We start from the raw sequence: 26078 nt of genomic DNA on the forward strand, positions 1-26078 counted from the left end.
GCATTCTTCAGAATATCGTTACGGCCTTGGACTCAGGAAAAGATCGAGGACCACGGCTCTTGAGGAAACAATAAAAACCCATCAACATGTCATCTTCCAACACCAAGGAAATCCCCTGCCCATGGTCGGACCCCCTCCACCGCTCCCTGTTTTCAGGGCGCAAGTCCGCATCGGAGTACAGCGAGCGCTTATTCCTTCCGCCACTTCAGCGCGGCCAAGATCGTATGTCGGCAGTCTGTATCGACCACAACAAGGAAAGTGGTATCGACGACGCAACTCGACTCTTCAACAACACTAAAGTGCCTCCGAGCTCCATGCTCGACCCGAACCTCTTGGCCTGAGACCACGACAACATCTAGGCAAACGACTTCGGTCTTGACGACAGCACCGGTACCTCCGTGGAAAATGGCAGTATCACCGAAGCTTCAAGCAACCATCCAGACCACTAGTCGCATTCTTTGGCCTTGACTGCTTCCAAAGCCTTGACCATCCTTGACCCCCTCGATATCGGCTCTTCTGCGCTGGAACCAGGTCCGGCTTCAGGTCAAGCCCTCCTTGCTGACAAGTGCACATGTCTGTCAATGGCTCCAGATTCGGTAGATCCCGCCAAGACCTCAGTCCAGAAGAAATCTCTCCCATCACTGCGTGCGGGTCGGTTGCTGAGAGGCTGACTTTGGCGACGACATCCACGGAGAGCAACATCGTCAAGAGACCCCAAAGCGGTGAACGACGCTGACTCCGAGCATGCTGCCAAATAACGTGCGCAACGAAGAGCAGAACAGAATGGGCGCTGCGTTGGAATGGTAAGGGAACAGAGGGTTTCAATTTCGCTTGGAGGGGAAGAGGTAGCCGCCATGTTCTCGTCTCCTCGGGGGAGTCAGGAGTGGGAAAGCTAGTGCAAATAGCGCCAAGGGAAGTAGCTGATGGCGAGCAAACCGAAACCCGCTTCAGGATTGCCATGATTCATTCCCTTTGTGCCTCCGAAGCGTGATGTTTGCGAGGTGGGAAAAATGTATGACTCCTGGCAGGAAAAAGCTGCGGCAGCTGTAGAGGGCTGCTGTTAGTGAACTATCGCGACACCCATTTTTTTCTAAAGACTAACGGATAGTGCATCATCTGTCCAGCGCGCCTACAGCGGGTCTTGGGAGACGGTCCGCTGATGTTTCCACAAAAACCGGCCGCTTGTCCCAATGCCCCTAATGTAATGTAAACAAAGGAAGGCGACAACAAGGGTGATTTCTTTGTCAAGCATTCTTTCTATCGTTCGAAGGCAATTGCCCCTGTAATCAATGTTTTTTCAAACACTGCAAGATTATCCCAAATTCAAGTGTCATGGCTTGATGCAATCTCGCAGCAGCTGCGATGCCTTGTGTGCTGTGTGCGTACCTCCCCATACCTGTATTCAAGCAGGTGTCAATTTGGATTGCTGCTGCCCAATTTACCTGTCTCCATCATTGGATCCCCTCCAGTGCAGTTTGCTCGGCCACGTAGATGAGTCAATCATCCTACTACAACAAGGGCCTCGGAATCTAAGTCTGTTGCATCCGGGGCTATCTATGAGATGATAGATCCACACAATTCCTTCCAAGATGCTTCTCTTTCTGTGCTGCTGCCCCTCGAGTCTCGGTGGATGAACCCGGCCATGATGAACCGCAGCGGATACTTCCATTTTGTTTCTGTTGCTGACTTCTTATTGTCCGTCAAATGCTCGAGGACTCGTCATATTGATTCGTACTCGTTGTGATCGCAACGTCGGAGCCGGAATACGGCCTACTCGTTGGCCTTCGAAACCTTCGCTACTCTCTCGCTGGAACATCGTAATACCTCCATTGCCCGATGCCTGTCCCTACGACGGAAGTCATCAAGCCATATTGCAACGGACAAAGAAAGCTTCTGTTGGCATCCAACGCCCCCAAGAGCCAAAAGGTTCGAAGCAATACTTGATGCTGGATTCGTGGAAGCAATGGTCACGTCAAACCGATGATAGTTGATCTTGTCGAGAAGAGTCTAGCGTATATATCAAGAGATCAGGTTTGGATCTATCTGTCCGTGCTTAGGTAAGTTTCTCCTCCCTGCCTGACTTCGTCCAACTCGTCTACATTTGCAACACCCTTATGCCACACATGAAACGATCTCTCCGCTCCCCATCACTAGCATTTAACTATCGGAGACTGTACGATGTCTCAATGCAAGACTGGCTCTTATTTGTCGAAGGCAAGGCCTTGCTGCAGCGCTTCGTCCGAAGTCATCTCGAAGGTGGTCAATGCTTGACTTGTCAAGTCAACAGCTTGGCTGCCACCACATAGCGAATACAGCGGGATCAACTCTCACAATGGGATCCTTGGCGCAGCAGGAAGCTTCTATACTGATAAACAACAAAGACCCGACTAGCAGATGAAACGAGCAGTCCGGGAATTCTTCATATTCTCCGATGGGCTGCAGGTTCTTGTCAATAAACAAAACAAAATCACGAGTTATCCCGATCAAGGTGGATTATGAGCTCCCGTCTCATCTCAGTCAAGGTAGCCAGCAACCACACAATAGGAAGAATGGGATTCGAACAGCGGGATGATGAGATCCCAAGATTCCTCGTTACAAGGCCGGGTACAGTTCCATCAACGACTTTCAGACCAACCTGCAGCTCGGTACCAACCTCCATCCCGCTGACCAGCTTCTTATCCCTACCACGCAGCCTCCTGCTGTTCCACCCATCCATGACCCGGGTCCAGTTGCAGACACCATCGCAACTCCCGTTGCCGATATCGACCTCAACGACATATCCACTTGCAAAAAGGTCCTCGATGAGCAACGCGAAGCGCGCCTTGATCACTGAGCGCTTGATGAGAGGGGAATGGACTTGCAGCGGCGGATACTGCTGCGTGGTGGATACGCCTCATACGGTCCGTGCCGATTGCAGGCAGAGGGGAAGGGGCTATTGTGAGTCCAGGAGACGAAGAGCAAGAGCGGTCTGAACGATCTGGAGGGAAGTAGCTACAAGGCTGGTAAGGATGGAGGTTACCTATACGGGATCAAGGACATTCCAGCTGCTGGTGGCATTTTGTCTGGCGAGGTCTATAAGAAGACTGAGAAAAAAAACCTGCAGCAGGCCCGTCAGATAGAAAAATAGCCTTATGGTTGGGGTGTTACAAGGACTTTCATCTTCTAATATTCCGTTCTGTATAAACTTGGCCGCCGTCTCATCCCAGTCAAGGAGGTCGGCGATCAAACATACCCATAATAGGAACAATAGGAGCTCGAGCTGAATAGCGGGACGAAATTGCAAATGTCCCAGTTAAATTCAATGTTCTTGAGCCTCGAATGTATTACGAACCCACCTATGGATTGCCTACCTCTAGAGGTATAATTTGAACTGTGCAGACGTTGCTGTTGACCTTTCCTTCGTCTACGATTCTACCCCAAGTCCGTAGAGGTATCTTCGTGACACACCCAAAAAGTCATCTCGAGCAGCTCGGGAGAAACAAAGTCCATTGAAAATAATATCAACAAGATCAAAATGGCGCCACACCTTTCAACCACGAGCGGCGACGAGGGCGAAGGTGCCAGTGCCAGTCACCTTATTGATGCCTCTATCATTAACCACGGTAACGCAATCGAGACCACACCTCATCACATCATGGCGGCTGCGTCTCCAGCTTCTGGCCAGGTCATCGGCAGCATCATCCACCAGGGTACCGGTTCATTTTTGAATCCCATCGAAGGTCAGGCGGGCAATTTCATTCCGTCCGCCAATACCACCACTCCCCACCGGTCCAGTCTTCAATGATATCCCAGCTCAGGCCGCCAGTCCGTTTATGGACTCACCAACTCATGAAGGTACCGATCCCATTCCGGAGGAAGGTGCAGTTCCAGTTGCCGATCCATTCATCCTCGACTTTGACATTTCCATTTGCAAAAGGAGAAAAATAGGGCATACATATAGGTAAAGGCACTGCCTCCGGTGGTACTACAAGTCAGGCAGGGTCAAGGAAACATCGAAAAGAAAAAAAGGACTAGGAGCCTCCAGGACCAAAACTTCAGAAAACAAAACACAAGTATTGAAACTCGAAGATATTCCGCTTTTCTTTTTTTTTTCTTTTTTTTTTTTTTTTTTTTTTTTTTTTTTTTTTTCGTAAACAGTCCATGAAATGATCATGAAGAGGCCTTGTATGGCCCGTGATGAAATAACAGCGGTGTCAAGCTGCAATGGCCACATATGGCTGACGAAACAATCAACGGCCTTTCCGCTAAAGACAACATGACCTTGTACTTTAACACCATGCGCGGCGTCGCCAACAGCGGCACCATCGAAAACGACGACTGGCTCGATTTTTTCGACTTCGAGCTTTACAGTCAGGAGACGGATCCTGCCGTTAACATGGCCAGCGGTACTACCACCACCACCAACTCGCCAGTTATGCTAGTCGACAACCCGACACCTGCCACCGACTCTGCAATCGGTAATACTGCCTACTACTACGAACCTGCTCCGGCATTCAGCCTCACCCCCGGCAATGCCACGGCTCCTGGCCCCGCACCAGTGTCTGGTGCGCCCATCGTCGTTACCGACACCTGCTCCTTCAAGACCAAAACTATGGCGACCGCATGTGGCGCTCTGGCTTAGCAGCCCGGAGCCCGCACTTGCAGGCAGAACTTGAAGTTCCACATGTCCAGGGAAACCGAACGCTTGATGGCTCAACGTCTCAGAAATGGCCAGTACACATGCTCAGGAAAGTACTGCGGCCCTGTGGCTGCTCCCAACACCAGCTGCGCCGCCTGTAGGCAGCGCCTCAGGGCTCATCGTCTGCGCAAGAAGCTGGCTCTCGTTGGCAATGGCGCCCCGCCTACTGGCGGCGGTGCTGCTTCTTCGGCTGGAGGCATGTCATGTGATGGCGCAGCGGACTGGAGAATCAAAGGGAAGTAGATCGAGGTATCAGGGAAAGGCGTGGAATTGGGGTTCTGGTGGTGGATGCCAGAAGCAAAGAGGGAAGGAGTTCGGAGAAACTGGCTTAGGCATATAGATTGCAGCCGAGGACTAGATACTCGATTATACTTTCCGACTCTCTCCTCAGTCATACCCTAGTATCCCTGCGTAAAGCAAAGGCTATATATTCACCTCGTGACATCCTCATTCCTTGTTGACCGTGACAAGAGACAACTAACGGAAGCTGGGAGTCCCTTGATTGGGCGCCACATGGTTTTCGTTAGGCGAAAGCTGGGGTAGAAATCAACACAAAAAGTGGGAAGGCGGGGATCGTTACTAGAGAAAGCTTAAAAAGATGAAGAAAAGAAGTCATGACGACATGATGATGTGCCTCTTTGTACCTACTCGCTGACGACAACTTTGAAAGTCCGGAGTCCGTTATCGATCCTGTCATCGTGACGAGCACTTGCCTCCAGCACTTCAGCCATTGCTCCTGTTGGAGGTGTCACTCAAGTCTTCATCGACCCAGTCATTCCTCACGTCAATACGGGAAAGGGTTGGTAGGTATCTGTTATGCTCTCCTCTTTTGATGTTCGTATTTGACGAGGACGGATATTGGTCCAAGGAGGCCGGGTCTGGGTCTTGTCGAGAATCGGTCCATATCGTTGAAGACGAGGATTGGAGCAAGTGTGTTTTAGTTTGGAGTTGCAAGCCGCAAAGCTGACCAGCAAAGTTGGCCAGGTCAGGCGCAAAGAATCGGGCGCAGCGAACGAGACGAGCACGGCAAGCAATTTGGCCGAGACAATGAAGAGATGACTGCATGAGGTGTTGCCGGAAATGGAAAAAGCGATAAAGGGACACATGCGCGGGGCAGTCAGGTTTTGGAGCACCAAGGACCATAATCCAACGTCGGGGGTGGTTCTGTCTATGCACCGCTTGGACTGTCATGTATGCGATCGCTTCTATAGTATGGCCTGCGGAACGCAAGAAATGGAGAGTAGATAGCATGATTGAGTGTTCCGACGATGTGGTGATGCCAATCAAAGGCACAGGCTCTTGCGCTTGGCGCTGACCCCGAAGGTTAGCTGTGATGAGTAGCCAGCGCGTACTTGTCGAGGGTGTTGTAGGTAGAGGTAGGAAAATTGCGAAAAAGTGGAAAGTACCCATGAATTGTTTTGGCGGTGAGTCGAGTTTTTGCCCGCTTGTAACGAAGTGTCGCTTTACGTCGCCCGAGTCGCCGTTCGTGGACAACTCGGTCCTTCCTGCCGCCATCTTCATCAACTGTACTTGCCTCCATCACCATCTTGGCGGAGGGATTGACAGAGTGCGTACCATACGAACCAGGCCATGAAAGTTGGCAGTTCCAACAGCAGACAGTTCCCCTTTTGATCACTCGGCCATCAGGGATGCTGCGGAAGTGAGGCTGGAGTCGACCAATGTACTCTGATCGCAAAGAGCAGCAGATGATCACTTTCGCGAACCAAAGTTCATAAGAAACCAGGGCTTGTTCTCTCCGGTCCGCAACAAAAGACTGCCGCGAGGTACTTTTGGACGTCCACCTCCTCTGTTCTGCACATTTTCCACAGTCGACGGAAAGACGTATATGCAAGAACTGGAACCCAAATGGCTCAAATCTCTTGCATAAGGGAAGCTGCATCTGTCAACGGTCATGTGAGCGAAGGCGAGTTTGAGAGAGTTCCGATGTCGGCGGGAAGTTCCTCCGTTCAACGGATTGGTTGTTCGAATTTTCTCCCTCTCCCAACCAGCTTCCACTAAACCATCAACTACTCAACTGCGATCGGGAGCCCCGACGATTATCTTTCCATTTCCATTTCCTGGTCAGCTAAGTATCTACACTGCGGCAAAGCCACCTTCAATGAACCCTCCTACAAACTGTTCCACGGATTGACCTCAGCCTCTCATCGCTGATTTCCGTCCCCTGTTCAACCTTTCTTCCTCAAGCCTTCGTGTTTACCAGCCATCATCTACGACACCACCCATCCTAAGAACCTCGCGTGAAAGACCCGCTGCATCAGACATAATGTTGTCTTCCACCTCCATTCGCACCTCGGCGAATTACTGGCGCTGTTCACCCGTAGTATCCGGGGTCAAGGCCGCATTAGCAACTTTGTTGAAGTTGATCGCGAGCCGGTCCACCATTATCTTCACCGCCGTAAGCGTTCTACCCTGGGCTTTCACAAACTGCGCCAGGTCCTTGACTTCCCTGATGAGCCTTACAGAGTGATCCTCGAGAGAGATGGCGAGGTCTTTATCCTGGATTTGAAGCTGTGCAAAGTCGGCTTCAAGCTGTGCGGTAGTGTCATTGAGCAGCTCGATCTCTGTCTTCGTGTTCTCGGCGTGCTTGTGGAACTCGGTGGCAAAGTTGTTGAAGTCTTTTCCCATCTTTTGAACTTGGTCCAAGACACTTTCGAGGACAGCACGGGGTCCAGCTGATGTTGGTCTTGCTGCTACAGGCTTCTCGACGCCAGGGACGGTTACAACGGACGTACATCCCACATCCGTCAACTCATGAGCGCTCATCTGCAACAGGTCCTTGCCGTATTGCCTATAGAGCTCATGCCAGCAAGCCAAGAATTGCCTGGACGCTTCTTCTACTTCTCCAAGTCCAATCTCCCACGAGTTGGGCTGCGCATCAATATTATAGCAGTGGCCAGCAAGATCAAGGAAGCTCTTCCATAGTCTGCCACTCGTTTCTTCAAAGCCTCTCCCAGGCGGGTAATGAAACTCGACAGCGCGCTTGTCGTTACGACAGTAGTCACACATGATTCCGCTTTCTTCCTCGCCGACGGACACTGCACAAGAAAGCTCTCCAACGATTTCAAACGCTTGCACTTTGTCGGCTGTAGGTATAAGCTTCCGCAGAGCCTTTCCTACATTGGCAGCCCGGTATGCGCACCGAGGACAGTGCGGCTCTCGCCATCCGGGTTGACGAGGGTAGTTGGTAATATTTGATTGGCCTTGGCCGCCTTGCTCTCTTCCACGGCTACCAGCCTGAGAAGGATGGGAAGGAGCTGGGTTAGACATCTAGACTGGGTTAATCGGTGCAATGTGGTAAATCGCGGTCTGGTCTCTTTCTCCTCTTGATCCAGACAGGAGTTGTGAACGGGTAACTGACCGGATGGAACGAGTGCTTTATAGTTGACAAAGTCCCTTTTCCTCTCAGCAACCGCACCTCTTCGATATTGGACAAAAAATCCCTGACCATCTATGGAAGCTGGTTCACGCCGTTGTTTGTGGTTTCAGTTGAATGCCAGGTAGCTTGCCACAAAGTGCCCCCTTGTTGGCTATTGACATCACCAATTACCATTGTATCACGGTACCCATAACGTTTGTTGGTTCGGCTGTGTGTACCATGCTTTGCCAACGATCTTGGCGGTCGTCCGTATCCAAACAGCGGCTAACAAAATACGAGACTATTGTATGCCACCGTTGTATCCCATCAAAACATTGACCAAACAACACCGTCGGGGAAAACGCCTCTTCCCTTTTCGACTCGGTGTTACCACCCCGTTCCTGTCATATCCGCATCCGTCCCCTCGTATCACCCGATTTGTTCTACCAGACTCTCAGCTGAGGCGGGGTTAAGGAGGACAAGACGGCCTTAGACACCAGCTTGTGTCAAACCCACTTCAATCAGCGGGACTTGAGACGGGCGACGAGGATTATTCATTAAGAGCACACAAGCCCGCTCTGCATGTTGTGATTGTCTTTTTATCCTTGACACCTCACACGCTCAGCGACAAATATCACTATTCCAACGTTTACGACAATCATCATGAAGAGCCAACTTGTCTTTCTCCTAACGGCTTTGAGGTATTTGTCTCCCCTATTCCTTGCCTGTTCGACCAAACGATGCTAAAATCCTTTGACAGCACCGTCTCCGCCGGCCCCTGTAAAGCTGCCATCACTACCACCACCACCACTACCGCTCCGTCACCTACCCTCGCTCCATCCTGCACCTTCACAGGTACCCAGACACAATGGGCCACCAGCGGGTGTGATCTCCCCTGCAACACGAGTATTTTCTGCATTTGGGATGGTAAGTGTTGGCATTGAGACCTCCCTGTCTCGGCTGACTGCTGACTGGTCTCGATCTCCCTTGTAGCTGCCGTCACCCAGTCATGCGGCTGCTCATCTGTCCCGGTCGTGACGACGACTGTAACCCTTTGCCCGACGACAACGCCGTGCCAGCAGTGCACTACCGGTTGGGGCATTTTCACGCATACGCAATCTTGTGAGGCTACTGCGACTCCTTAACTGGACCAGGGAGGCGTTGTTTATCCGCCATTGTGGAGGTGATCGCGGTAGAGGGATAAAAGAAGGTGATGGAGAACGTGCTGGTGCCACCTGGTGGACTATCAGGGGTGAAAGAAGCTTTTGACGAGCTGTATCCAAGGTCTATTCTGGCTCTCTGGGGTGCATCTCGTGGCCATCATCATTCCCTCGTTTGTTAGTCGGGTCTAGACGTGAACTTCTGTTACCTTTTCAATTTTCTAGCCGACCCCCTATAGCCAACATTCCGTTGTACGATACATCCAAAAGCACCATTCTTTCGTCCAGCCATGTGTTCAGGCACGCCAAGCCCTACTATACCCCTGATGATCTTCCTTCCGCTTCCGGAGACACGCGATACGCGCAGGAGGCGCAGCTTTTCGGCACTTTAAGCGAGGGGTACTAACGGCGAGAGACTCGTCAGGTTGTAAACACAGACTGCGAAAGGGGGTTCTGTGATATTCGCGCTTGGTTAGTAGTGGTCATTTGTACGGCTGTATCTACATGGATTGGATCATTAATGTCTGCGGCGAGAGATGTATCCGCATTGGCAACCGAGAGGTAGGTATCTATGTTTGCGATATAACGAGAACTGCGGTGACTCCGCGACGGATTGTGTGACGGAGTCTAATCGGTGCCGGGACCGAGCAACGGGATGGCGGGACCTGGATCGGCGCGGTTGGTGCTGCTCTGTGTTGGATATGCCTAGGTGCAGTACTGTAATGATGAACGATGGAGGTTGGATTTGAAGGAAGGGTCTGCCCAGCTTGAACTTCATGACATGAATGAGGCCCTGCATCCAGCGCTGGTCTGGAGATCAATGCAGTTTGAGAGGCTGAGCAAGGGAAACCACGATGGCCGCGATCTTTTGTTGCCGGTTGCCTGAACGGGAAGTACCTACCAAACACTCTAACAAAGGAGTGGCTTGGCAGTTGGCAATCTACTGCTGCAGGAAGAAATTCTGGAGACGCATAGAGATTTTGGAAATGCTTTGTAGGTGACATTACTCTGCATCGAGGAAGTTGGGTGCCAGTTACGGGGATTGCGGATCGCGCGCCATCACACGGGGACCGGAATGACCAAAGGCGTGATTTTCCGAATAGGCAGCGGGTCTACGATGCGCAAAACTTGGTGAGAATAGAACTGCGGGCGAAGATTTACCTGCTTCGTAAACACAGGGTTGCCGAAGATTGTTACGATTGTGATCGCCCGCTCCCCTTCGAAGCTCTCCTCGCGACTTACCACGCCGACTCCAGTTCGGACACCGTCCGCCACTCGATCACAATCCCGCAATGCGCCCTGGTGAGAAGCAGACACGTGTAATGTACCAAGAGTCGAAAAAAGCAGATTCCCCGCCAAGTCGCTTTCATCGAGCGCATTGGCATCCATCGCGACTTCCCCCCGCGGTCAACATCACATCAGCTTCCGCTCAGATGTACCTTACCTCAGCCACTCGAAGAAACTACACCCCACCGTGCTCCCAAAGGATATACCGTTTGCTTACGCGCAAAGCCGCAAACAAGCCCCGCCATCGCTACACCCGACTTCCTGCCTCTTCCTATACCACGGTGACCACTCCGATCCGAACATCCTCAGGGATCATCTGGTCACGTAGCTCCCCAAGGATGGCGAGCGCGAAAAGATGACATCACAATGATTCTTCACAGTTAAGGGCGCAAAGATCACAATGTGCGAAACCGCTTTCGAACGCGATGGTACAGCACATGTATCGATCCAGACGCGACGCTTCTCGCGAGGTGGGTGCCCCCATCCAGTGCTCCTCGGCACATGATGCATCTGGATGCAGCTCGGATGCACCTGCACTCTCAGAGACTGAAAGAAATTTTCAGCATTCTGGACGGAGCGAGTGCTCTTTCCTTGCTCGTCCGGGCACGGGAATTTTCCTCGCAGAACGGTGGGTCATCTCATGTTGCCCGCCACTTTCTCGTTCTTTGATCTCCCTCTCGGCGACGGGAATGGTGGCAGCGAGAGGATCCGCGTCACAAACATTCAAATGGATAACGACCATTGTGCCAGCGAAAGAACCGAACTTGCGCTGAACGGTCTGAGTGGATGTCCACGCAATACACTTTTGCCCGGCGCTTCATTGATCGTTATTTTGGCGCGTTGGGTCTCCCCGACGAACGGCTTTCTCCCCGAACCAAAACTACAAGATTCAAAGGAACGCGACACATCGACAATGCGGCACGTTAGGGAGGCCAGGTAGTACACCAAAGGCACACGAATGCACGCATTCATCGTTACAGCTGGTCTCTTCACGACATGACCCTCAATGACGGCCGGTGATTCTACTCTCGCCGGGCAATTTACAGGCAATCCACCCACCTACCACGACGATCCTCGAACACTCGAAGCTATGGCTATCTTGCCACCCATCTCCGCGAAATGCCGAGAACCCACACGTCGGATACTTCGAGAGGTTACCTGCCCTGCTCGCTTTCTCTTTGCCGCATGTCTAACATCTTTCCTTCAAGCAGCTGTATCCGCGTTCGGTTTTTGCCATGCAGTTCCCACTTCTCCATGAGCCCAATGTCGATGGGCCAGACACACCTCAAACACAGCGTATAGCCGATCATGAACTCAGCCGGAGACGAACTGTGCGCGACGGAGACAAGGTCATCGGCTGGCCCAACCGGGGCCACGAAGCGCCAGCATGACGACCTCGACGGGACTGATGATACTGAGACCAATCGAGCCCGCAAGCGGCAGCGATTCCATGATGATATCATCAGCGAAGTGGTCCAAGAGCCGGAGAACTTTAATGAACAGGCTTCCATCGTGGAGCCACATCAAGACATCACCGAGCCGAATACCTCTAGCCATCAACCTGCTATTGTTAGCGACGAGACCGAGAACACTTTCACAAACAGGCTCCGAGTAGATGACGTTCCCGAGCCAGAGGAAGATACCCCCAGAAGCGAAAGCCACGATGAAGAAGAGAATCCTACCTTTTTGCTTCCAGACTCAGCCACCAATCATGCAAACCAAGCAGACCCAAACAATACAGGTGATTGGGAGGAACGGGACTGGACAACCCTGACAATCGAGGAGCTATTCTCCAACCCTGATTGGGACTACATGCTCGATCCCTTGTTCGAACCACAACCTTTTGAGCCGATGCAATGGTTCGCTGACGACGATCCGGTGCTATGCCCGACAACTCCTTACCCCTTACCCCCTGACTCAGACGCGACAATCGCAGGACTTGAGGCAAATGATACCAAAGGCGTGGAGATTTTCGACGAACATTTGTTCAGCCCTGATATGACTTCTTCGTCTTGGCTCATGAGTGGCCGCAACAGCCTAGAAAGCCAAACAACAGAATTAACTGTCCTATCATCTCCAGTATGTGTGGCCCCGACTGTCGAGGGCCATCAGTCTCCGTCTTCCGAGGAGGTATCCCTCCAGACAAGCTACTCTAATGCCTTCTTTGAGCCGGAGCTCTGGCAGTCAACGGCGGCATACGACAACGAGGGGACTGGTGAGTTTCAAGATAATGGACCAGCAAGCAACTACGCGCTTCAGGACCCAAAGCCTTCTATTGATCAGGACGATAACGAAATCCAAGTCAAGGAATAGGATCCTTCTTTTTCAAACCCCATCTCGCCACCTGTATCGACCAGCATCGGCAGTGCCAAAGACTCGGTAGGGACGCAGGACCAGGTCGGTATCGCCGAAGACAGCCCACAGGCCCCCCAGTTCCACCCAAAACTTCCAGCACGTCTCCGCTTGGATATGATAGCTTCTCACCTGGGATTTCCATTGCAACCCGCTGCACCTACTGTCACAGTCGCGGCACAGGCTCTCCCAACTTCAACCCCGATAAGTCGCGTTCCTCCCATCCCACCCCGTCCCACGCGAGCACGCCAACGGCCTAGTCAATCAAGGCCTCCAACCGTAGCTGCAGCATCTTCAGATTTTCATTCAGCCCATGCACCTTTGCCCGCCACGTTTCCCGCTCCAATTCCTTCTCCGATCCCCGCTCCCACTCCTCATCCCATTCCGCCACCACCAGCTTCCTCGTCTTATCCTCTTCCTACATCGGCTCCTACCGAACGGCCAACGGCATCCTGCACCCGCTGCCACAACAAAAACAACCCGCAACCCTGCCTTCCTGGTAAGATGACGTGTGTTGGGTGTTCCTTTCGGCGGAAGTCTCTCCGTCAGCAGCGAGAAGAAGAAGGACTGTGTACGACTTGTGGAAGAGACAGAGGTAATGATGGGAAGTTGACGTGTGGAGAGTGTAGAGCAAAAGGGAGGGTGAGGTATGCCAAAGGGAAGGGGAAGGGGCAGTAGGGGGGAATGGAACTGGTGCGACAGATTGGAAAGGAGAGAACGTCTGCAGTTATGATGAGGACTGTGGCCATCAAGGGGAAGGGGGAGACTCTGCCACTTTGTTGGAGAGAATCTGGCATGGGTCTTATTGTACTTCATAGTCACGGTGGTGTAATGTTTGTTTTCGTGCTGAATTCGAGTCACGAGAGTGTGAATAAACGAGGCTGCTCAAGAGGACCAGTGCGTTGTCCACTCCCATCTCCCAGGCTCTCATTTCTCAGATACCCTTCTTGGAAACTGCCAATGGGTGTTTGAAACATTGTGTTCAGACCAATTTTCACTTCCCGGCGAGAAAACCCGCCGATACTAACTCCTACACCTAAGTTGGGGGAAAGAGCTACCAAAGGGCAACGCCCGTTTTGGAAGGATGACGTCTGGATCATCTGAAGGGGATGGAGGAAGTTGCAAGTCTGTGTTCCGCGAGGTAGTATAGATCTTGTGCAAAGGAAACATTCTCGTCCACCTCCTCTTTTCCACCCAGATCGCTCGTCCATCCCATCATCACACATCTCCCGTTTTCAACATCGTTTTGCTCGTTCATACAGTGATACGATCCAGACCTCTTCCACCAACAAACTTAGCGACATGTCGAATCACAGCAACAACTCCGATGACAACCCAGTGTCGTCGGGGGGTCGGCGTCCTACATCTTCGAACCGAGCCAACAGCTAGTCCCAGCATCGGTCACAGGACGAAGACCAAGACATTGAACGTACGCCATCACCATCAGCATTCTTTTGGGGGGGTTCGCGACATACAGTCTCTTTACCAGCCAGCTACCCACCTGGGCCAAACAGTGATCACAGGGGTGATATCCCCTTAACATCAGCACCGAACAGAAGAACGGGAGGTAATTCATCTTGGGCAACGGGAGCATATTCTTCATCATCCACCCAAGCCCATAGCCCACGAATGTCGCAGCACAATGCACGACAGAATGCGCCAAGCCCATGGGCACGAGACACAAGAATGGATCACCCTGCTTCGTCATCCACGGGACCGAGCGCGCTGCCTGCAGAAAATGAAAGAGCCCCGAGGCCACATCCTCCCGAACGCAAACAATCAAAGAGAAAGAGGAAAGAGCTGGACGATAATGTGGGCTCTGCGGAAGCAAATACAGTAAGTCCTCACTCAATATTAGTAACTTTGTATCTAACAACGTTGCCTGGAGACAAACAAGAGTTCCCCAGACCGCCAGCAAAGAGCCAAGGTCACAACTCCCAGTGTCGGTAGCTCCATCGCTTTCCGCCCTATTAACAAGGCTTTTAATTCTCCACCCGTACCGGCTTCTTCCGAAGCAAACGCGGAATTAACAACCAACAAATATGCACATTCAGGACGTTGTACGACATGTGGGGAGTTGCTTCCAAGCAATAATTACTCCTCCCCGCGGTGTGACGAGTGTAGGCGAAAGGTCAGGAAAAGAAAGCAGGCCAAAAAGGATAATGGTGTGTGTGTTAAATGCACACAGCCCGCCGCACCGGGTCACACTAGATGTCAAAAACACCTTGCATATAACAGGAACTACAAAAGGAACCAAAAAAAGCGGTCAAAAGAGGAAGAGAAGGCCAAAGAGGATGCTGCCGGCACAGAGGTGGCAGAACCTGACGCCTCCAACTCGGAATCGGAGGATGCGCAAGACGAGGCAGATGGAATGGAGTTCTCAGAATGGGAGTCTACAGATGATGGAGAGGATGACTCTGATATGGATGGAGCTGCCCAGGAGCAGCTGGTTTGCGTATGATCTGGGACATGGACTGCGGGACGAAGAGTGCTAGTGGGTGTGATTGGGTTTAGAAAGGGACATCGACATATTTGCAGCGTCAAGAGTATGGATTAAGTATGTGCTGGGTCATTAGGGTGTATTGAATGTTGATTCGAGAGTGGACTAGAAAATGGGAGTCCTCAGCGAGACAGCGGAGGGTCGATGATGTGGACATGGCGATAGCATTGAGATGTTACTTTCGTACCTTTAGACAGAATTCACCGCTCAGCTCATTCAACTTTGGTGGCGGTGGTTTATCTGTACTCGAAGGCTGTGGTGACCAAATGAAATGGATTGCCGTATGCTCGGTCAAGCTATGCTTGTGATATTGCGGAAGTCAATGCAAAATGCTATCTAGCGCTACCCGTGTAGCTTCCCTCGCCGTCTCCTCACAAATAGACCCCGCCCACCAACAAGCCACCCCTCTCTCCCGTGATGATGGCGCTTACCGTAGGTTATGATATGTCATGTATACAGGCTATAACCGTTTCATTCCCTTCGGGGGGACCCGAAGATCTGGGGGAGTTTGAGGGAAGGATACCTAATTGATCCGTCTCGCGTTTCTTTCTCGTTCTTAACTGTGTATCCTACCTAGTTATCTATATCCTCATCTCCATCCTCGTCCAAACAAAAAAACGAAAGTTTGTCAGTTGTTGTCGTCGTCCGGCGGGGTCAATATGTCGTGGCACAGCGGACGGAAGAGTGAGAAAAGAAAGAGAAAAAAAAAAAAAGAAAAAAAAAAGAAAAAGAGAAGGGAAACTCGAAGATCGAGATGGCATGAATGAGATGGATGGATGGGATGGATGGTGATTGTAGATGATCAGGTAGATGATCAGGCTGCACCAGAAGGCGTATGTAGTTACCAATCCGCCTTGGATCACTCACTCAGTCAGTCAGTCGCTCGTCCTGATGCCAGCCCACTCGGCAAATTCTTCATTTTCTTTTTAAGAAATTTCGTACCGGTGTGCCGATCTACCAGCTGGTTAGGTAGGTAGCTACTTCTTTCCCTAGGTAGGTACGATGCGACGGATCGGCTTCCAACCAACCTTGCTTGTACCTTCCTTCTTTCCTCAAGTTCCTTGCCGCCTTCCTTCCCATTCGAATTCGGACTCCTACCCACCTGCAGCGCAGTACGTAGATGCCCCTCCCCCTCCCTCTCGCTGTCCCTCTCACTCGCACTAGACTACTTCGTTACTAGTAACCCTCTTTTCTCCCCTCCCCTCCCCCCTCCCCATCTCGAGGTCCGTTCCCATTATTACCTAGAGATACTGGGAGTATCAAATTCCGCACTACCCCCCTTCGCTTCCCTCCGTCCCCTCTACGTCCCTCTCTATGTCCCTCCCTTCTCTTCCCTCATGTCCCATTCTCTCCCTATCCCTCGGGTCTCTCTATTTCCCCAGTCCTAGAGGTACCCCCATCATGATGCGAACCCATCATCCGCTCGCTCACCCACCTCCAAGAAAGCGTATACCCCTCCCTCGCCCTCGGCAAAGTTTCCACTGCAAAGGCCAACATGGAACCATAGTAGTACCAGTCGCGTGGCCGTTCGATTTGCACATTATTGTAGCGTGAACATTGGTGGGCTTGGCGGACGTGGTGGAGTATGAAGGTGGGCGTGGTGGTGCGGTTGAAGGTTATGGTTGTGCTGCACATTCCTCTTGCGGTACTTTCTTGGGGGGGAGTCTCTTCTCGGGGGAGAGGTGAGAGAGGGGGGGTGGTGGTGCTGTTGCTGTTGCTGTTGCTGTTGGTGTCGTCGTCGTCGTCGTAGTTAATTAACGAACTGAAACTTGACAAACTTGCCCCTGAAGGACTTCTTGGGACTTGTTGGTTGGGAGATTCGGACTGTCGGGCAGCGGCGGCGATGGCAGCAGTAGCAGCGCAGCAGTAGGTGATGCAGACGAGGTGGCAGCATTGAGAACGCCTTTGGTCTCGTGCGAGGCTGTGGTGGGAATGGGTCCATGGGGAGAGGACGTAGGCTAGTTGGCACATTGGGTACCTACCTACTTGTACGTTCTGATAACCTACTGAGAAGGCCGTTTGAGGTGTCCCGTGTGGGTTTGACTATCTGTCTGCTGAAATGGGAGGTCTTGGTGGGGGAGTAGATACCTTGAGGTCACGATGCGGGTGAGAATGAAACGAAGGGGGTCACAGATGCCGAAGGGTCGAAGGGGTTTAAGGGGAGATATGAGGTCGTTGTTTGGTGAATCATCTGGCGATGGATCATGATGGGTGACTGTAATGGCCAAACCGTCGCAAATAAGGCGAAGGAAAGGAGTTGAACTGATATGGTTGTGAGTCTTGATGTTTCTTCACATCACTTGCCCTCTCTAGGTTGGTCCGATAACGGATGGTTCCTCCGATGTAGGTGAATCATAAGGTCGGCTATTCTTCATCACCTTGGGCAGAGACTGCTAGTATATCTTGAGATGACCACGGCTGCAATGCTATATCTGATCGATCGACTCCTGAGAGACAACCACAATGTATGCGCGCTCATCGGAAGCAATATGGTATGATGGGAACGAGGGTGTAGCGTCGAAGGTGAGAGTCAACGGTGCGGTGACACTCGTCAGTGATCATCCGGCATTGACTCCGTTGACAATGTGAGCAATTCGAGGTCAACACTGCCTTGACACTTGTCCATGTTTGACCGCCAGCGAGTTGATGATGGGAAAAAGAACAAAAGAAGGAAGCAGAGAGTTGCTGATCAAGCTTTCCAATGCCACTGACATTTAATATCGACATGACATGAGCATGTCGGTGTTTTCTGTTCACTTTTGTCGACATTGCGCCGTCAACTCCGGGCCAAACATCACCAGTAACCCTAACCCTTTTGATTCGCAGGTCCCATAGCGCAACAGGGTCTTTCTTGTGCGTCATCAGCCAAGACCCTTTTCTGCCCCGCGCTTCCCTGTCGCCTCCGTTTGGATTCCAGTCGTGTTCGCCCGAGCCCACGGCACCGCTCTCATCGCCTCCCTCCGTCTGCGAAACCAGTTCATCGGACTCCCGTCCCACTGTTCAAACTCCTCTAGAAAGTCGCTTGACTTGGTTGACCAGACACAACTCTCCAAGAAGCTGATGCGGAATATCCTCACCCGATACCGATACCCCGCACCCACCTTGTTCGCATCCGCATCCGCATCCGCAACCGCATCAGCAACCGCATCACGCACTCGCGCTCTTCCTCTCATCACCACCACCAACAACCTCACCAACCAGACCGTTACTGTCACCCCCCAGCAACGCACCTTCAAAATGACCATCCACAAAACCCAAGAACCGCACATCACAGCCATCACGGACCTCTCCCCGCAATCCTCCAAATGGATCACCCTGCAACAGATCCACTACGTCGACCAAACCGGCAAGCCGCGCCTCTGGGAAGTCGCGGCGCGCAAGACGCGTTCGACGCCGACTGCCTCTTCTGCGGGGGGCATCGACGCCGTAGCCATGTGCAACATCCTGCTGCACCCTCGCCGCCCACCCTCGACCATCCTCGTGATCCAATACCGTCCGCCTATGGACGCTTATACCGTTGAGTGGCCTGCAGGCCTCATAGACCAGGGCGAAACGCCCGAGCAGGCGGCCGTCCGCGAGTTCAAGGAGGAAACGGGGTACGATTGTGTGGTGAAGAATGTCAGTCCCATCCAGGCGGCGGATCCGGGACTGAGTAATACCAATATGGTGATGGCTACGGTGGAGGTGAATCTTGGGGAGGAGGATGGGGAAGACCAAATGCCGGAGCAGAAGACGGAGGTGGGGGAACATATCGAAAGGGTGGTGGTGCCGATGGCGGAATTGTATGAGCGGTTGGTGGAGTATAGTAAGAAGGAGAGACATGTGGTGGCGGCGAAACTGTTTCATTTTGCGATGGGGATGCATTTTGCGACGACGGAGAGGTATGGGGTTTTTGGCAAGAGGGAGTAGATGGGAGACATGGTGGAGGTACACTGGGTACAGGGTGAGTACCTGGGACCGGAATGAAAGGGTGAAAGGGGTTGTTGGTAAAGGAGTATTATGATGATAACTATAAAGACCTTTGATAGACGGCGATGAGGTATGGTGGTTCTATCAGATAGACGGTCAGGGGCTGCGACTAGAGTACTCTAGAGAGAGATTGATGAACTGTGCACGACTTGAGAATCTCATTGTTGTCGCCTTTGACATGGCAAACGGCCCGTCCCGTTGAGATGCACTTGAGATGGATACAAACAAAGAAGACAAAGCCAAGCATATTAGGCAATTAAAGATGGTATATGAAAAGGTATGGATAACCACGTGTTGTGAATTTCCCACGAAACACGACTTGACATTATAGACAAGGGGGAAAGAGGTGTCAGTGCTAAGTGATGCCAGTGCGATTGATTCATCATTCATGTGCTTTGCTTGACAAGTGATACGGTCATTGACGATGATGAAGCCCCTCAGTGACGCAATGGAATTCGAGTCCCGTCGGTCGCCAGTCTCACCCAAGGTTGAAAATGCCTTTGGAATTGGAGACCCAAACGGCCGTCGACGTGCAGTTGAGTGGGTGGGACGTGGGAAATTGCGGGGACCTGCAGATGCAAGGCGGGGCGCAGAGATCTGATGCTGCTCTCCCGGTTTTGCATACACTATGGTACCAGACTACCTACCTACCTTACATCGTGATGAGTAGGTACATACCTCTATATACTCCATTCCATGGTACCTGTACCTGTACCTGTACCTGTACCTGTCGGTCTCTGATGGATACGACGATGCTTCGAAATAAATAGAAACAACATGTTTGGTCAGAAAAAAAAGATGATCAATGGTTCCATATACGACGGGCTGAAGACGACACCGCCGTGTGCTGGCTGTCGTGCAGAAAGAACAAAGGTCCAGGAGGGAGGGAGGCGGTAAACAGCTGGAAGCCCTGCGGGACATTCCAGTGTGGATTTGATTGGGGCCAAATAGGGAAAGCTGATGGAGGGAGCTCCCCCTCTGTTTCCTGTTTCGGGAGGAGGGCCCCCGAAAAGGGGCTACCTTGACTACTACCTCTACTCTGGTAGTGTACACTAGAGGGAAATATTCTAACAATACAGTCGAGAGTGTCGTGGCAAAGTGCGAATGGAGGGTTGCCTTGCTTTTTAAGACTTGCTAACAATAGGTAAGGCTGATTGATGATTGATGACGATGTTGATGATGATGATGAGGTGTTCATCTCAAAACGTGATCTAGATTCAAAGGACCAAAAAAAAACATTGGCAGATTGCCGGACAGTCACCCGCCCAAAAGTCCGAGCTTTAATAGAAACCCCTTGATGAGGATCAGAGTCCCGTCTTCTTTTGGGGACGGATAAAAAACAGACAGAAGGAGGAAGGGACAGGCACCCGACCGGTACCTTGGAGAGCGAGCGTAGTAGTGGCGGTGACCCACTTGGTTTAGCTCAGTTTACTTTGTTCAGTCTAGTCAGTGTAGCACTCTGGAGATATGGATACGGAGGGATGGATAAAGTGAAATGGGTGTCCAATGTGTGTGATTCAGGTGTGATTTGATCTGACAGAGAAAGAATGAGTAAACATGTATGAACTGGCAGTCCATTGACCAACCGTCCTTTCCACGTCTTTCCATCAATGCGGAATGTTTCAACTTGTCAATACGGGAAACAATTGGCGACAGGCAACTGGACAACGAACCAAGAGAAGTGAAAGAACATGTGCACTTTGTTGACGAGGTGCGCACGGGTGCCATGGTGCCCATGAACCCACCGACTCCACTCGTGCCCATCCGTAATCCACCCTGTTACATAGTGCGCGCATGCGACGGTTGGCCGGCAGAGACTGTTCGGTTCACATCTGTTAGTTTTACTACTTGGAAACACATGCAATTACTAACAAATCCGAAGAAGACCCAGTCCACCCCCCCCCCCCCCCCCTCCTCCCCAGCGGGCCTCGACCTGGGGGAACGGGCAGCCAGCCAGGCTGGGAACCCCCATCCTTCTGCTATCTTTCCCAACCGACACCGCCCGGGACGACATTCCTGGTTCATTCAATCCCTTCATTGCTCCTCTTGTCCTGCAACAACAACTGACGACGCATTGGCAACCGCCGACGACGACCATCACGACACCCCGGAGAGACCGACGGCGTCGTGTAATCCAGGTAGGTTTCGACTTTGCGACTGTCGCGGCCTGCCTCCGACACGATACACTACAGACACTTCACAACCTAGACGACCACCATTCGACCGACCGACCGACCGACCGCAGTAGAGTACTAGGTAGCGATTGCAACCAAGGGAACCAACCAACCAGCTCTAAACCCCCCGACAAAGTCCTGCGTTTTTGAGCAACCACCACTACTGCCTACCTCCCACTCAGCTTGCGACGCCAACCATCAATCAATCAATCAAGCAAGCAATCAAAAACCCGGCACAACAACAGGAGAGGCCCCGTCGCCTTTTCTCCTCTCCTACCCTCCCCCCCCCGGACCTCACCTACGCCCGGTCGCGCAGGTTCTTTCCCGGCCTCTGTCACCCTCCAGCTTTCGCTTCGCTGGGCTCTTCGACGACGTCGGCGACAAGGCCTCTTCTTTTTTTCTCCTCCTGCGTGGTTCGAGGCTCCTCCTGGCTGTCGGGTAATGCGTCACCCTCATCCTCCATGGCCATGACCCAAACTGCTTCTACTATCGAGAACACCTCCATCTAACGCTGTCACAAACCCTTTTTATTGCAAAGAAAAAAAGACGCCAAGGAAAACGACGACAGTTCAACAAAGCATCAGTCTTTAACGGCCTTTTTTTCCATTCCATTTTTCCAACGCGAAACTCGGCTTCAACTCTGCGATATACCCTCATTTCCACGTCACGCGCGCCTGCATTTCCTTTGGCATTCGAATACCTTTATCGCATCTCGCATCTCGCATCTCCATTTTCTTCACGACAGCGACGACCGACCAAAGTTTTCTTTTGTTTTCTTTTCCTTTGTTTTCCAAAGAAATAACCACAACAACAACAACAACAAACCACCACCAAATCAACACCAGAATCATCACATGAAAACCTGCAGACCACCACACCCCATCGTACGACGACGATAGACCTTGCGAAATGGCGGCCGACGTCCCCGGATCACCGCTCGCCAAAAATGCCACGACGGAGGAGGCCCTGGCCTGGTACAAGTCTCAGTACGAAGAGCTTGAGCAGGAACTCAAGGAATTCCAGCAGTCGTCCAAGGAACTCGAGGCCGAGCTGGAAAAGGACCTGGACGCCGCCGATAAGAGAGAGCGCGCCCTACAGCAAAAGGCCGAGGGATTATCCTACGAGGTAGAGGAGTGGAAGGTATGTTTGCATGTCTGGCTCTCGTTGGGCTCCCATGATGATGATCCTGTGACGGTCATGGATGTGACCCCCCAACACACCCTTTCATTTCAATTAGCGCCACACCCGGCAACTGCTCCCACCGCCACCACCACCCATCTGACCTTCCCCTCTTAGCTATACGCTAAAAATGAATCTTTGCTGACCCGGGATTCGGTAACAGAGAAAATACAAAGAATCAAAATCAGAGGCAAATGCTGCGCAAAGTGCGCTTGAGAAGGAAATCACGGCTCTGCGCGAGACCAACAGAACCCTCCAGCTAAAGCTACGCGATATCGAAGTGGCCAACGATGACTTTGAGCGCCAAGCCCGAAACACGTCGTCTTCGTTGGAGGACCTTGAATCCAAGTACAATGTCGCGATTGAGCGCGCCGTCATGATGGAGGAGGAGATCAAGATCGGGGAGCAGGAAAGAGAACGGTTGCGCGTCGAAGCCCAGCGATTGCGCGAAGAACTGTCCGACCTGAAGATTGAGGCCGAAATCTTGCAGTCCAAGCTTAGGAAGCACCAAGCCCGTGGCCATCTCACACAAATTACCACCACTATCGCCCCCGCGCCCGCCTCACCGCTGTCGACCGCCAGCTCGCCCTTGGTCTCAACTCCACCCGATACCAAGTCCCTGTCCACGATCGACACCTTGTCCGAAGTGCAAGATCCACCATCGCCGCCCATGTCCGATGCCTCGCTGGGCAAGGGTCTTAGGGCGTCTAGGAGCACCCCCGTCAAGCAGACGGCTTCTAGACCAGGCGGGTGCCGGACACCCAAGACGTCCATCTCCAAGTCAGCCGCCGCCAAGTCGTCAGCCCAGGCAACCCACAAGGCTAACCAGTCCTTCAGCGAAAACAATATCACGCCCAAGCCGAAGCCGCTCAGCTCGTCGACTTCCTCGCAATCGAACCGTCCCTCCAACGGCCGCTTCAACACCAACAGCTATCCCATGGTGCGCACGCCATCGTCAAGGCCCTCGGGCGCTAGAGCCGCCGAGAGGCCACGGGCACCGGTACACAGGATTCCTCCGTCCAACTCTCTCACCCATATCCGAACCCTTACCGCACAGATGCAGAAACTCGAAGCCCGCGTTCACTCGGCTCGCTCCAAGCTTCCGGCCACAGCGCAGACGCCACCTAAGCAGTCGCCGCGCTTCAGCGGAGGCATCGGAGGCCTTGCCGCCACGGTAGCCATGCGGGGGAAGAAGCAGCGGGGGGTCGGGGCCTCTACCTCTTCGCTCAACCTGCTGGACGATGACAACGCGTCCGATATTTCAGGCACGCACAGCAACCCCGACTTCCGCAGCAGCACCTTGAATCTCAGCAAGCACATCCCCAGACTTAGCACGTCAGGAGTGTCGCGCATAGCCTTTGGGCCTCTACCGATCCGCCACCCCGCCTCTGCCGCAGCCTCAACAACATCTACAAGCACAGCAACCGCCACCAACGTCGACTCGGAAGTCTCCCGGCCCAGCAGCCGAGCTAGTTCCTCGGGCTACGGCCGGCCCATCAGCCGAGCCGATTCCCACTCCACAGCAGCATCAGGGTACATGCCCTCGTCTTCCTCGCGACCCATCAGCCGAACCAGTCTACCTGGACATGGGACACGAACTCCCGTAGGCTCGTGGCCACGCAGCTCGGGGAATTTGAGCGCATATGGCCACGGCCCGGCCCACAGCCAAGCGAGCATCAGCTACAGCACAGCCGAAGAGGACGAGCTTACGGACGATGGACAGAGGGAACTGAGGTCAAAGACGACGCCAGCAAGGAGGAGGACAGGGACACTAAGTGCACGCGATGCCCCGGATCATCACCACACGGGTATTCCGATACCGGGCAGTGGGGGAAACAGGAGGCAGAGTGGCAGCTCGAGTGCGAGTCGGTCAAGTGTTACAGGCAGTTTGAACCTGAGGAGGCAGAGTAACGCGGCCGCTCTAGGGCATGGGCATGGACATAATGCGGGTTATGGACATGGACATGGAACGGTGCCAGGGGGGACAACAGTGAGAAAGGTGGTGGACTTGGGGGAGACTTATTGAGGGATATGAGGATCTGACCAGGGACAGAAACTTTTTGAAGGGGAGGAGCGGAGGAAACATGGATATCAATGATATGGATATGGCATGAATATGGATATTATCTGGCAAGGGCAGGGCAGGGAAGAGAAGCGTGGGGACCAAGAGAGGACGAGAATGAGCAGAAAGAGGAGAGACAAGAAAGAGAAAGGGTAAAGGGAAATGTGAAATTCTGATGGACAGACAGACAGGAAGGAGTACGGACTTGCTTGCTTGCTTGCTTGCTTGCTTGCTTGTTGTTGGCTTGCGCGGTTTTGGGCTGGTTTCAATCTCGCCTTTCTTTCCCTTTCTACTGTACTCTACTCTTCTACTGCTTTTCTCTCAGACTTCTTGCTTGCTTGCTTGCTTGCTTGTTGCGCTGTGCTGTGCTGCGCAACGCGCAAGAACACACACACACACATACACACATACACTACACTACAAGAACATACAACAGTTACTACATCTTCCTTTTTTTAGTTTAGCTAGGTGGCTAGGTACTTATCGAATTAGGTCAACCCACCAGATTACAGTCTTCGTTGTTCAGTTTGTCGTTTGGTGTCTAGTGTTTCACCCTGAGGGCACGTGGGTGTTATGTGTTTTCTAGAATGCGGATATAGTATTCGTTGGCACATAACTAGCCCTTTTCATCCATTGTACAGTATAGTAGAGGAAGGTGTTAGTAGGATTTATTTATTCGGCCTTATAATTGTAGGGGTGGATTATTCCTTAATGCCAGCTAGGGTTACGGGGGGGGGGGGGGTTGTAAGTAACTCTATATTATAAGGTAGAGGGAGGGAGGGTTGGAGTGCGTTAATAAAAAGAGAGATCGATTAACATGATGACTGGAAGCTATAGTATAGAGGGGGGTAATAAAAGGAAGGAAGGAAGGAAGGACTCGCTCGGGTTATGTGGTTTCCCTATAGCTACCTAGGTAGGTAGGTAGGTACAGTCGGGGATGCTAATAAGACTACTACCTATGTAAAGGTGGAAATGTCCAACCAAGAAGACCTCGCTGGATGCTAATATCGCTCCTAGGAGAGAATATTTAAAGGAGAAAGAAGTCCCATTCTCATTTTCAAACCTTCTATTAATGTAAAAAAGTAGGTATTGTGTACTAAAACCAACCAATTAACCAAGTAATGTAACCGAGAAATATGGAATTCTGGGTATATAAACACTATCTGTAAGGAAACTAACTAACCTGTATTTAAAGGTAGAGGTAGAGGTATATAAACAGACGTAAAGTAGGTAGTAATGTACACACTTTTAGGGGGCGGACTTGACCCCCAACCAGCCAGACCTCTCATCCTCCAGACTGGATCTCCAGCGTTGGAGCCGGACCCATCATCCATCTTCATC

General features: G+C 52.1%; 10 protein-coding genes across 10 annotated transcripts; 7 read left to right on the forward strand and 3 right to left on the reverse strand.

Moving 5' to 3' along the window:
* Positions 1–2467: 2467 nt before the first annotated feature.
* Positions 2468–3057, reverse strand: B0T23DRAFT_404054 (uncharacterized protein; the record flags this gene model as incomplete). The annotated part of the gene is made up of 3 exons (XM_062838854.1): positions 2468–2836; positions 2996–2999; positions 3038–3057. The coding sequence occupies 3 exons, from the start codon at positions 3055–3057 to the stop codon at positions 2468–2470; spliced, it is 393 nt and encodes a 130-aa protein (XP_062694751.1).
* Positions 3058–3514: 457 nt separating this feature from the next.
* Positions 3515–3944, forward strand: B0T23DRAFT_404055 (uncharacterized protein; the record flags this gene model as incomplete). Its single annotated transcript, XM_062838855.1, has 2 exons — positions 3515–3768; positions 3806–3944. The coding sequence occupies 2 exons, from the start codon at positions 3515–3517 to the stop codon at positions 3942–3944; spliced, it is 393 nt and encodes a 130-aa protein (XP_062694752.1).
* A 311-nt stretch (positions 3945–4255) lies between these two features.
* On the forward strand, positions 4256–4921 carry B0T23DRAFT_314063 (uncharacterized protein; the record flags this gene model as incomplete). Its single annotated transcript, XM_062834782.1, has 2 exons — positions 4256–4558; positions 4622–4921. 2 exons carry the CDS (start codon positions 4256–4258, stop codon positions 4919–4921), a joined length of 603 nt encoding a protein of 200 aa, XP_062694753.1.
* A 2076-nt stretch (positions 4922–6997) lies between these two features.
* On the reverse strand, positions 6998–7966 carry B0T23DRAFT_441087 (uncharacterized protein; the record flags this gene model as incomplete). The annotated part of the gene is made up of 1 exon (XM_062840749.1): positions 6998–7966. One exon carries the CDS (start codon positions 7964–7966, stop codon positions 6998–7000), a length of 969 nt encoding a protein of 322 aa, XP_062694754.1.
* A 3843-nt stretch (positions 7967–11809) lies between these two features.
* On the forward strand, positions 11810–12814 carry B0T23DRAFT_441089 (uncharacterized protein; the record flags this gene model as incomplete). Its single annotated transcript, XM_062840750.1, has 1 exon — positions 11810–12814. The coding sequence occupies one exon, from the start codon at positions 11810–11812 to the stop codon at positions 12812–12814; it is 1005 nt and encodes a 334-aa protein (XP_062694755.1).
* A 1341-nt stretch (positions 12815–14155) lies between these two features.
* Positions 14156–15348, forward strand: B0T23DRAFT_404059 (uncharacterized protein; the record flags this gene model as incomplete). The annotated part of the gene is made up of 4 exons (XM_062838856.1): positions 14156–14204; positions 14343–14689; positions 14742–15018; positions 15092–15348. 4 exons carry the CDS (start codon positions 14156–14158, stop codon positions 15346–15348), a joined length of 930 nt encoding a protein of 309 aa, XP_062694756.1.
* A 1358-nt stretch (positions 15349–16706) lies between these two features.
* On the reverse strand, positions 16707–17324 carry B0T23DRAFT_441090 (uncharacterized protein; the record flags this gene model as incomplete). The annotated part of the gene is made up of 1 exon (XM_062840751.1): positions 16707–17324. The coding sequence occupies one exon, from the start codon at positions 17322–17324 to the stop codon at positions 16707–16709; it is 618 nt and encodes a 205-aa protein (XP_062694757.1).
* A 10-nt stretch (positions 17325–17334) lies between these two features.
* Positions 17335–19262, forward strand: B0T23DRAFT_412128 (NUDIX hydrolase domain-like protein; the record flags this gene model as incomplete). Its single annotated transcript, XM_062839467.1, has 3 exons — positions 17335–17845; positions 18180–18272; positions 18368–19262. The coding sequence occupies exons 1-3, from the start codon at positions 17817–17819 to the stop codon at positions 19260–19262; spliced, it is 1017 nt and encodes a 338-aa protein (XP_062694758.1). The 5' UTR covers positions 17335–17816.
* Positions 19263–22279: 3017 nt separating this feature from the next.
* On the forward strand, positions 22280–24807 carry B0T23DRAFT_130246 (nuclear distribution protein nude 1). The gene is made up of 2 exons (XM_062832180.1): positions 22280–22636; positions 22839–24807. Exons 1-2 carry the CDS (start codon positions 22406–22408, stop codon positions 24699–24701), a joined length of 2094 nt encoding a protein of 697 aa, XP_062694759.1. The 5' UTR covers positions 22280–22405; the 3' UTR covers positions 24702–24807.
* B0T23DRAFT_130242 (uncharacterized protein) lies at positions 24808–25469 on the forward strand. Its single transcript, XM_062832179.1, has one exon. The coding sequence runs from the start codon at positions 24913–24915 to the stop codon at positions 25321–25323; it is 411 nt and encodes a 136-aa protein (XP_062694760.1). The 5' UTR covers positions 24808–24912; the 3' UTR covers positions 25324–25469.
* The last annotated feature ends 609 nt before the right edge of the window (positions 25470–26078 follow it).

Source organism: Neurospora hispaniola (assembly GCF_033458365.1).
Source record: "Neurospora hispaniola strain FGSC 10403 chromosome Unknown B0T23scaffold_3, whole genome shotgun sequence".
Lineage (NCBI taxonomy): Eukaryota > Fungi > Ascomycota > Sordariomycetes > Sordariales > Sordariaceae > Neurospora > Neurospora hispaniola.